We start from the raw sequence: 12,373 nt of genomic DNA, 5'->3' as shown, positions 1-12,373 counted from the left end.
GCATCGTACAACCCTATGTGGTTCGCAGACATGCCCTAAATTGTCCATACTCTTCAACAGTCCACTGGCGCCCAAGTCTGATGTTCAAACTTTACAGCGGGTTGCCCCGTTTGAACCTCTATGAGAGGTCTCATTACATCTTCTCACCTGGAAGGTGGGGTTTCTTATGGCAGTTACCTCCATTTGGAGGGTTTCTGAGCTAATGGCACTGTCCTGTTATCCGCCATATTTAACTCTCCACCAGAATAAGGCAGTTCTGCATACTGTGTCTTCCTTATCGCCCAAGGTGGTCTCCTTTCACCTTAACAGGATATTGTTTTAACATCCTTCTGTCCATCTCCAGTGGATCCTAAGGAACTCTTTCTCTCTCTCTTTCTCTCTCTTCCTCTCTCTCTCTCTCTCTCTCTCTCTCTCTCTCTCTCTCTCTTCCTCTCTCTCTCTTCCTCTCTCTCTTCCTCTCTCTCTTCCTCTCTCCATAGCTTTGACTCCTCGTTTGTGGCCGTAAAGGATCCGAGGAAGGGTTTAGCGGCCTTTTACTGCTACTATCGCTTGATGGATAAAGGTTAACCATTCATGAGGTCTACCAGGTCAAGGGGAAGGAGCCCCTATTCTGGATTACTGCCCATTCCACTAGGGCGTTTGGTGCTTCCCCAGCTGTTTGCCGTCAGGCTTCTGCTCTTTAGGTGTGCAAGTAGCTACACGGCGCATACTTTTGCTTCAACGGATGTTTCCCTTGGTCACAAGGTATTTCAGGCATCTCTGGAGAAGATAATCACTTTCTATTATTCTTCTGTTTCCACCCATGGGGACTTCTTTGAGAAATCTCATGGTCTGTGTCCCCCAATGAGACTAGCGAGAAGAGGATTTTTTTTTTTGAGTACTCGCCATAAAATCCATTTATCTTCCAGTCCATTGTGGAAACCGCTCCCATCCTTTCTTTATCTAATTGATATGGTTGGACATGGTTTCTCATGTGGTTATGATAATGTTTTTGTCTTTAGCTTGTATTTTGCTTGCCCTACTGCTTCTGTGCAGACTGAATTAGATCAGTGTCTGTAGGAGGGGCCACTACTTTTTCTTATTCTTGGTGTCATGCCTCCTTGTGGCAACAGCATATATCAACGGTCTGTGTCCACAAATGGACTGGATGAAAAAAGGATGTAACGATAAAATAAAAAAAAATCTTTTTTTTTTTTTTTTTTTCTTTCTCCAATTTAAAATCCAGCAACTGTGCACTGATTTTGAAAGTCCTGTTTGTGTGTATAGCTCCATCTGTTGTACCATGGTTACCAACCTCAAACAAACCCTTTGTTTAATCTAATCCTGCAGTCATGCATTACTCCATTGCTAATATACTCCTGTGCACTGTAGAAGCATCTGTGGGTCGAGCAGGTCAGTATTATTCACACAAAGCTTGTTTATATCACAGAAATCAGAGTTTGCACAGCCATAATGTTTTTTTAATATATTTTATCATATCTGTTTTTTTATTAATTGTATTATTTTAGTGTTAATTAAGTGTATGTATTCCATTGTAGAGCTGACCAAGAGAAAATAGTGTTACAAAAGAGACTGAAATCACGCGGTGTAACTGTGGATCAAGTAGTGGGTGTAAGAACTGTGGAGTCGGAAAGAGAAATTGAAGAACTCCGGAAAAAGAATATTGAATTAGAAAATGAAATTTCTTACATGAAGTATGGGCTATTTCTATTCACATATTTTACAATAATTGATAAAGGTTATGATCAAGTAAAGTTTTACATTGGGCTAGAGTTAGGTAATTTTATTGTTTCATCTTCAGAATTACATCAATCAAATTTTATACCGATGAGAAATTCTTCCTGAATTCGCCATACACCTGTCCCCTCACTTGTTGACCGTTGACACTGATGAGAGAAAAGCAGGCCTTTCGATCTTAAAAATATACTTAACCCCTTGGCGACATGCGACTTCACTGTACGTCAGATGGCCACGAGGGAGTATGGAGCTGGCTCATAGGTTGGGCCTGCTCCGTGCTCACTGGGTGTCGGCTTTGTTACAGCGATCAGCGGGGTGCCAATGCTTGTCATGGTAGTCTGGGGCCATGACGAAGGCCCCAGGTCTGCCATCTTATGCTCCTATTAAGTCCTGCCAGAAAAAAAAAATAGAATTGCTGTTTTAGTCACCTTAGCTTCCTAATAAAATGGAATTAAAAGTGATCAAAAAATGGTATTAATAAAAACTACAACTCGCCCCGCCAAAAAAATCTCAATCGATGGAAAAAAAGTTAAATGTTATGGGTCTCAGAATTTGACGACACAAAACTATTTTTTTTTTAACAAATGGTTTTTGTCTTTGTAAAGCCTTGTTCACACTGAGTTTTTTTGCAGGAAGAAAAGTCTGCCTTAAAAACCTCAGTGTGTGTCTTAAAGTGGTAAAACGAAACAAAATATATAGAAAATTATTTTTTGCAGTGTGAATGCCGTAAAAGGGAAACCAGAAAAAATAGACTGGAAATAATAAAATAGCTATGGCTTTTGGAAGGCAGGGAGGAAAACATTTAAATAAAAAAATGAAAATTGGCTGCATCTCCAAGGGGTTAACACGGGTTTTCCGGGAATATAAAAATGTATGTAAAGCAGCCAAAAACAGTGAAACAATGCACTTTGCCATATACAGTTGCAGGAAAAAGTAAGTGATCCGTTTGGAAATACCTGGATTTCTGTTTTGATTACTGTAGCCTGATTGTTATCTAGGTCACAGTTATAGACAAACACAATAGAACTGAACTAATAACACACATAGATTTGTACTGTTCATGTCTTTTATTGACCCCATTGAAACAAACAATAATAATAAACCATACCAGATTCACAATTTTTTGGTCACTTCACCTCCCAAAATATGGAATAAAAAGAGATTAAAAAGTCACATATACCCATCGAAACTACAGTTCGTTATGCAAAAAGCTAGTCCTCACACGGCTTTCTTGATGGAAAAATAAAAAAGTTACGGCTCTTCGAATAAGGCAACACAAAAAGTAATTGATTTTTTATAAAAAGTGTTTTATTGTGCAAACACCATAAAACATATAAAAAAAACTATAAACATATGGTATCGCCATAATCGTATCGCCACTAAGAATAAAGTGAAAATGTCATTTATAGTGCATGGTGAACGCTGTAAAAAGAAAAAAGGGAATAAAAAACAATAGTAGAATAGTTGTTTTTTTAGTCACCACGCCCTTAAAAAATAGAATAAAAACTGATCAAAAAGTCGTATGCATCCCATGAAAACTACAATGAATTCCTCAAGGGGTCTAGTTTACAAAATGGGGTCACTTTTAAGAAGTTTCCCCCTGTACTGGTACCTCGGAAGCTCTGCAAATGCGACATGGCGCCCAGAAACCAATCCAGCAAAATCGACATGCCAAATAGCGCTCCTGCCTTTCTGAGCCTTGCCGTTTGTCCAAACAGCAGTTTATTACCACGTATGGGGTATTGCCGTAATCAGGAGAAATTGCTTTTCAAATGTTGGGGTGCTTTTTCTTTTTTATTCCTTGTAAAAACTAAAAATGTGTACCTTTTATCATACAAATTAGATTTTCAAGTGCACAGCCTAATTCCACAAAATGCAGCAAAAAAACCAATGGGGTCTAAATGCTCACTATACCCCTCGATAGATTCCTTGAGGGGTGTAGTTTGCCAAATAAGGTCACTTTTGGGGGGGTTTCCACTGTTTTGGCACCACAAGACCTCTTCAAACCGGACATGGTGCCTAATAAAATTGAGGGCTCAAAATCCACTAGATGCTCCTTTGCTTCTGTTCATTACCACACTAGGGCTACATGTGGGATATTTCTAAAAACTGCACAATCTGGGCAATAAATATTGAGTTGCGTTTCTCTGCTAAAACCTTCTGTTTTACAGAAAAAAAATTGAATAAAAAGGATTTTCTGACAAAAAAAAGAAATTTGTAAATTTCACCTACTTTGCTTTAAATTCCTGTGAAACGCCTAAAGGGTTAAGAAACTTTCTAAATTCTGTTTTGAATACCATGAGGGGGTCTAGTTTTTAAAATGGGGTGTTTTCTGGGGGTTTCTAATATAGAAAGTGCTCAAAGCCACTTCAGAACTGAACTGGTACTTAAAAAAAGAGGCTTTTGAAATTTTCTTCAAAATATGAGAAATTGCTGCTTATGTTCTAAGCCTTGTAACGTCCTAGAAAAATAAAAGAATGTTCAAAAAATGATGCCAAAATATAGTAGACATATGGGAAATGTGAACTAGTTCCTATTTTGTGTGGTATTACAATCTGTTTTATCTGCAAATACATTTAAATTCAGAAAAATTCAATTTTTTTCTAAATTTTGCTATTTTTCACAAATAAACCCTGAATATAGCGACCAAATTTTACCACTAACATAAAGTCCAATGTGTCACGAGAAAACATTCTCCGATTCGCTTGGATAGGTATAAGCATTCCAAAGTTATTACCACATAAAGTGACACATGTCAGATTTGAAAAATTGTCTCTGAGACTTAAGGCCCAAACTAGCTGCGTCTTTAAGGGGTTAATTTTTTTCTGGGATTTTATTATATTTGAAGACCTATAAAATTGTGCTGTCTTACTGAAGGAAAGCAGCCACTAGTGTATTTTCTCTAAAGAAAAAATAAATAAATTATGCATGTGGTTCCTGCACTGGAAACCAGCGGAAGATGGTGACCTTTCGGGTATGTGCACATGTAGTGACCAAAAACGTCTGAAAATACAGACCTGTTTTCAAGGGAAAACAGCCCCTGATTTTCAGACGTTTTTTGAGAAACTCGCGTTTTTCGCTGCGTTTTTTACGTCCGTTTTTGGAGCCGTTTTCATTGGAGTCTATGAGAAAACGGCTCCAAAAACGTCCAAAGAAGTGTCCTGCACTTCTTTGACGAGGCAGTCATTTTACGCGTCGTCATTTGACAGCTGTTACAGGTCGTCGGCACAGTACGTCGGCAAACCCATTCAAATGAATGGGCAGATGTTTGCCGATGTATTGGAGCCGTATTTTCAGGCGTAAATCGAGGCATAATACGCCTCGTTTACGTCTGAAAATAGGTCGTGTGAACCCAGCCTTAGTCTTTATGGACGTGATGTCCAGCGGTCACTTGACAAAGTCAAGTCCAGAGACCACATCTACCAATGGCTCTAGCAATGTGAGTGCACTGTGCCAGAACCCTTGGATGATCCAGTTTTATGACTATAACACGTTACCACTGGATGTAACATCACTAAATATTTTACATTACCTACGACTACGGGTTCTTACAGCGAGGGCCACATGCAAAGTCTTTAAAGAAAGCACATGTGTAAGAAAATTTGAATAGCATACTTTTAGTATACACCAAAATATTGCTTAAGCTAGCATGCAAATTATTAATAAAGGTCACTGAATTAAATGTGACATTTTGCGACCCTCCCATTAAGTCACTGCACACATTATGCACATTGTAAAAAAAAATCGGACTTTCTTCTTGTAATTGGTTTAAGAATAACCGCTTTAAATGCATCACTGGAATTAATTTACCAGGTTAATGTGGAAGAATAGAGGTGACTGGAGACTCTTGAGATAATTACAGACATTACGCTTGGATGCACAATGTAATAATTTGGTTGGGAAGACCTAACCTCTGCATACAAGCATGGAAATCTATTATTGTTAACCTTAAAGGGAATGTGTTGCTAGAAAAATTTTTATTTTATTTTTTAGTTAAACAGTTAGTCTATAGGTGATTAAACATTGTTCTAATTTTTTTAATTTTTTCACGAGTCAGGAAATATAAATTAGATTCTAATTTATAACATTTCCCAGTGCTGGTCACTAGATGGAGCAATTCCCAAAATTGCAGCATTGCATGCGGTAAAGCAATCACATTGCTTTATGCTGCAAAATTTGAGAAAACTCACTCGCTCTAGTGAGCTCTCAGAATCCCCCCTCCTTTATCCTGGCTAGTGCCGGGAGAAACGAGGGGATTGAACGGTCAAACCTCCTACACTGTGTGCCGCCATTTTTTGAGCTAACACACAGTGTAGTAGGTTTACATACAGTAGTAAACACACAGTAAAACACGCACATACACAGACCTAACTTACCTGGTCCTGCCCCGCCGGTCCGTCCGCTCAGTCGGAACCCTCCGCTCCAAGTGCACAAGTCCGGAAGCCGCGACCGGAAGTAGTAATCTTACTGTCCGGCCGCGGCTTCCGGTCCACAAGAAAATGGCGTCGGACGTCGCTCAGCCGAAGACCTTCAATTTGGACTGTGTGGGAGCGGCGCATGCGCCGTTCCCACACAGATGGCGTACAGCATAGTGGATGGAACGGGCCCCGTTCGCATTTACTATGGGACTGTATGTGCCGTATTCCATGTCTGTATGTGTCGTTAATCGACACATACAGAGATGGAAAAAAAAATGCCAGCCCCCATGGACAAGAAAAAGTGAAAAAATAAAAAAAAGTAAAACACAAACACACAAATAAATAAAAATTTTTTTAATAAAACACTAAAAGCAAATTGCTATAAAAATTTTTTTTTACGTGACACTGGTCCTTTAAAGCAAAGGATGAAGAAAAACACTACACTTCCTGTTTTATTACAACTTTTCTTCGAAGAAGGTTTTTAGACTATAACATCAATGTCATATATCGTTTATCTTCAGTAGGTATTAAATTAACAAAAACATGATTACCAAGCTTTGGCTATAGCCCTAAATCCTAATTTGGAAATATATGGCCATTTTTTCATTTTTGGTGAAAATTCCCTTTAACTGGTTGCCGACACAGGACGAGTATGCTCGTCCTGAGCGGCGAGCACTTCGCGCATTAGGACGAGCATACTCGTCCTGTGTGACAGCCGTCTGTGCCGTCTCTGTGTGTGCGATCGAGAACGGGGCAACGGCTGTAATACACAGCCACGACCCCGCTCTGACAGCGGAGAGGAGAGAAACATCTTCTCTCCGCTGTTAACCCTTTGAACGCCGCGATGACAGCTGATCGCGGCGTTCAAGGAGAGGGGACTGCACATTGATCGCGTCACAGAAAATAACTGTGACGCGATCAAAGCCCACAACTCATATGGCCAGACAGCCCAGGGTCCAGTGAAGGACCCCAGGGCTGTCTGAACATATTTCCTGTTGTTAGGGCATACTGAGGTGCGCCCTAACAACTGCCTGTGTACGATCAGTAACAGGCTAATGTACTGGCATATAGATCTATGCCAGTACATTACAGTTACAAAATAAAAATCAAAATGATAAATCCCTTTATGGGATTAAAAAAAAAAGTTAAATGAATGTAAAAAAAAAATAATGGTAAATAAATAAATAAAAAGTAAATAAAATACACAGAAATACTCATTTTTTATAATAAATAAACTTTTTAAAATATAAGTCCCAAAACATGAAATAATACAGACATATTTGGTATCGCCACGACCGTAACAACCTGTACAACAAATGTATACCATTATTTATGATGATCGGTGTATGGTGTAAAAAAAAAAATATTAAAACTGCTGCACAACTGCTTTTTTTCTGCATTTTAATCTAATTAAAAATTTATAGAAATTAAACGATAATGTATTTGTACCAAAAAATGGTACGTACATAAAGTACAACTCGTCCCGCAAAAAACAAAGTCTCATACAACTACGTCGTACAAAATATAAAAGCGTTATGAGCGTCGGGATGCAAAGAGGGAAATTTTAAAAAAATTGCTCTGTCCTCAAGGCTAAAATTGGCCGTGTCCTTAAGGGGTTAATGGAAGTGCTGATTAGTAGATTGCAGTGAATGGCAATCCGTCTTTTAGTTTACAAAAGAAGAGTTAATTGCTGCAAATTTAATGTGAATAAGATTGTCTAGTGCTCGGGTGGAGTCTTTAACCCCATTCAGCATTACATTCATTCTATAATCAGTGTGTGTGTATATATGTATGTGTGTGTGTGTGTGTGTATGTATACGTGTGTGCATATATATATATATATATATATATATATATATATATATATAATTATTTTTTTAATTATTTTTTTCATAGAACAAAACAGGCTTTACCTCGAGATTCTGTGGTGGATGAACTGCACTTAAAAAATCAATATCTGAAAGAAAAGCTCCAGGTATTGGAACACCAGATCTCAAGGGAGAACCTATCAAGGCCCTCTGTAAGTATTGTCATACTTATCACTTGAATGTGCTGTAATGATTTCGATACTGTTTTTGGAATATTTCATAAACCCCTTCACAAATGCTAAAAAAAAATATATTTTCCTCTGTCTTCCTTTGCCCAACATGGGATCAAACATGAAAGTCATTGACTATTTGCATGTGTAAAAATATATGGGATATTCATCAAAACTAGGCAAAAGAAAAGTAGAGCAGTTGTCCATAGAAACCAATTACGTTGTTGATTTTATTTTCCAAATGGCACCTGAAAAATTAAATCTGGAATCTGATTGGTTCTGAGACGCAGCGGATCTATTTTTCCTTTTGCACTAGCTTTGATGAATCTACCCCATAGTCTTCCACTGAAAATTACTCAAATGATGTAACAAAAAGTTGGTATGATAAGCAGGCGCCTTATTGGTGAATAACGTTTTAAAAGGGAGAGAAAACTGACCTGTCAGATGCTAGGGTGAATGAACCTATACTGCATTTTTTAGGGATCCATAAAAAATTCTACCAGAGAGCATACCACTGTGTCCTATACACTTCAGATATTTTTTAAGGGGATACAGAAGGCAACACTATAGTACATGTATTTACATATTTTGAGCTTATGCCAAATGTATTATCCACTTATAATGTATGTTAATCCTACACCTTCAAAAACAGTATTTTTGCACAAAGGTATATTTCTTCTATTTTTGCATATCTGTCACACTTTAATGTTCCAGATCATCAAACTACTTTCAATAATAGAGTAAGATAACCCAAATAAACACAAAATGCTGTTTTTAATTGATGGTTTTACTGAAGGAAAAATTCTGTTCAGCACTACCTGGCTCTAAATCAACCTATTAAACAAATTAAATTAACAATTGGGTTCAATTTCACTAGCCACCCCAGGTATGATAACTGACAGACCTGTTGAATCTAAACTTCACTTAAATAGAACCTCTCTGGCAATGTTAATCAGGCTAGAAGGTCACAAAAAGCAGCACATGCTGACACGTTCTAAAGAGATTCCAATACAGATTCCAAATAAGTAATTGAAACCTACCAGTCTGCAGAGTGTTACAAAGCCATTGATAAGGCCTAGAGACTCCAATGAACTACAGTGAAAGCCATTATCCACAAATGGAAGAAACTTGGAACAGTGGTGGCCCTTTCCAGGAGTGTCTCACATTTGCCAAAAAAAACAACTAGATGATCCCCAAGGCTTTTAGTATAATATTCTCTGGACTGATGAGTCAAAGTTGGAACTTTTTGGAAGACATGGTTCTTGTTACATCTAGCTTAAAGGGTCACCTGGGCTTTTTTTTTTTAGTTTCACCAAGTGGGCGTTGTAAAGAAAAGTGTATGACGCTGACCAATCAACGTCATACACTTCTCTTCATTCATTCCCAGCTTTATTCACAGCACAGCGTGACTTCACTTCACTCCCGCAGTTCCTTCACCGGAGCAATGGGAGAATGACCAGACATCGGCTCCAGCCATGCCAGGACTATTATACTCCTCAGCAGCAGTCCCGGCACGGCTGGAGGTGTTGTCTGGTCATTCTCCCGTCGCTCCGGTGAAGGAACTGCGGAAGTAAGTGACGTCACATCGTAATCTCGCGAGATCGCGCTGCGAATAAAGCTGGGCAGGAATGAAGAGAAGTGTATGACGTCGATTGGTCAGCGTCATACACTTTTCTTTACAACGCCCACTTGGTGAAACTAAAAGAAAATGCCCAGTTGTGCTCTTACAAAAAATTTGCATAAATCTAAAAATGATCAGAACTTTGTCACTAATAATCGTTTTAAAAAACAAACAAACAAAAAAACCAGTAGTTATCTACAACAAAGCGTTTATTAGATTAGTTAGGAGATGGAGACATATTATACTGGTGACAGCCTCTTTAAATTTAATGTTGCATCCCACCATAAGATCATCCTATCAACAGTCAAACATGGTGGAGGTAGTGTGATGGTCTGGGCTGCTTTGTTTCTGCAGGATCTGGGTGACTTGTCATAATTGATGGAACCATGAATTCTGCTGGCTATCAGAAAATCCTGAAGGAGAATGCCCACCCATCAGTTTGTGACCTAATGCTCAAGTGCAGTTGGGTTATGCAGCAGGATAATGATTCGAAGCACACAAGCAAGTCCACCTTTGACTCGGCCACTCAAATTTTGTTAGTTTTGAGCCGATCAAAGTCCTTTCTTGAATTCCATTGAGATACTGTGGCAAGACCTTAAAAGTTCATGCTCGAAAAGCCTCCAATGTGAATTAAAACTATTCTGCCAAAAAGAGTGAGTCAAAATTCCCCCACATCAATGTAAAAGACTCATCGCAAGTTATCGCAAATGTTTGATTTCAATTTTTACTGCTAAGGGTGGCACAATTCGTTGTTAGGTTTAGGGGTCAATTAATTTTTCACATGGATAATACACTATAGGTTTTGAAGGAAACTTTATCCCCAATAAATGGAATGATCATTTAAAAGCTGCCTTTGGTGTTTACTCGTGTTGTCTTTCTCTTGATGATCTGAAACATTTAAATGTAACAAGTTATCCAATACAGAGGAAATCTGATGAGGGGCAAATACTTTTTTACAGCTCTGTATGTACATGACAACATGTGGATTCCTACAATAGAGGCAAACTTAACTTTCTCGTTAAATCATTAGTTGGGGGACACCGCACTATGGGTATGTGCCCCTTCCCGCTAGGAGGCTGAGACTAGGAAAAACTAAAAGGTGTTGGCTCCACCCAGTGGGCTATACCCTCTCCTGTTACACCAAGCTACTCTGTTTTTAGCCTAGTGTCCGTAGGAGGCAGACATGACCTGCATACAGGTCTTCTGTTTTTTTTTTTTATTATTTTAGTTTTATTTATTAATTTTTCTGTTTCAGATTGCAGGGGGGTCGTCAGCGTGTACGCCACATTAGTCGTACCCCCTGCGGGTGCTGGATGGAATCTTTTCCACACCTTTAAGTCACCCGGTCCCCAGTGGCCGCAGCGGCAGCTGGACTGCCGGTGAATCCACTATTTAGTTTGAGACTACTGAAGGGATGACCAGGCATGCGCCAGAAGATGCCAGACGGGTTAGTGCTACATTTTCCCCGGGGTGTCTAACCATATGGTTAGACACCTTTGAGGTTCCCCACTAGGTTGCTGCATCTGGGGCTTTTTGTTTCTATACTGTTGTGCTGGGCCATTTTCTGGGTCCCCCTTTACCTCTCCTGCGAGGATATAGTCTCTGGAGCTTCCACCTGTCCATTTGCTGGATTCACCTTCTGTTTTTCGGCACCCCAGGGCCTCCGCTTTAACGGCAGCATCTCCTCTGCATTGTTGGCTTGTCGGTGGGGCACAGCAGGGGTCAGCTAGGCTAGCTTGTTGGCTATAATTTGTTACTTCAGGGCTCCTTCCATTTCACCTCATATCTACAAGGGGAAAAGCCCAAAAAAAAACCTGCCCCTCCCGGCATTGTCACACACTTTGCTTGCACCCATTGCAATTCAAAGTTCCCATGCGGCCAGTCTGACCCTATCTGCGCTCAATGCCTGCTCCCCAGACCCTCCCTGGAAACTCCGGCCACCACTACTAGTGAGTCTGTCCCCCCGGAATGGGGGTCTTCCCTCACCCAGCCGGTAGATAACCTCGCCCACCTTTCACAGGGAATGGTGGAAGCCTTAAACCTGCTGCCTGAGCAGATTGCTACCCAGCTAGCAAGGCCCTCCTCACGTGAACGCTCCCGCTCCAGCTCTACAGGCATGCCCCGCAAACAGGCCAGGAAGTCTCATAGAAGATACTCTTCCTCAAATACCTCGATGGATAGGGCCACCGCAGGTGGATCTGCTACTACCCTTGCTCATGATATGGCCGAGACTGTCTCTACTGGAGACTGCTGATTCCAACTCGGAGCCTGAGTAAGGCACTTCTACATCTTCTGCCATAGAGGATCTTTTCCGAGCGGTGATAGATATCCTGCAAATCCCTGAGGACACTCCTTGCTCATCTCAAGAGGATGTGGAAACACCCAGACCGGCCTTTGCCCACATTTAAAAGGATGGACGTCACGTTCCCCTTTTCGGACAAATGCATCTCTAAGTTATCGACCTGTCCACTAGTGGATCTGCTTGTGGCTGAATTGTTTGAGGCAATTACACTGCCCAAGGATCCCATCGATTAGAAAGTGGATTCTATGGCCAAGGTC

General features: G+C 40.0%; 1 protein-coding gene across 1 annotated transcript in view; it reads left to right on the top strand.

The window, feature by feature from the left end:
• The window catches only part of CEP290 (centrosomal protein 290), a 214,458-nt gene that overhangs the window by 176,266 nt on the left and 25,819 nt on the right, over positions 1-12,373 (top strand). Inside the window, exons 42-43 of the mRNA XM_075856803.1 lie at positions 1,539-1,694; positions 8,052-8,175. Coding sequence (XP_075712918.1) covers positions 1,539-1,694; positions 8,052-8,175 — 280 coding nt within the window. The remainder of the gene's footprint in view (positions 1-1,538; positions 1,695-8,051; positions 8,176-12,373) is intronic.

Source organism: Rhinoderma darwinii, chromosome 3, assembly GCF_050947455.1.
Source record: "Rhinoderma darwinii isolate aRhiDar2 chromosome 3, aRhiDar2.hap1, whole genome shotgun sequence".
In the NCBI taxonomy this organism is placed as follows: Eukaryota; Metazoa; Chordata; class Amphibia; order Anura; family Rhinodermatidae; genus Rhinoderma; species Rhinoderma darwinii.
The sequence above is the reverse complement of the archived record's forward strand: the minus strand, read 5'-3'. Positions and strand labels throughout refer to the sequence as shown.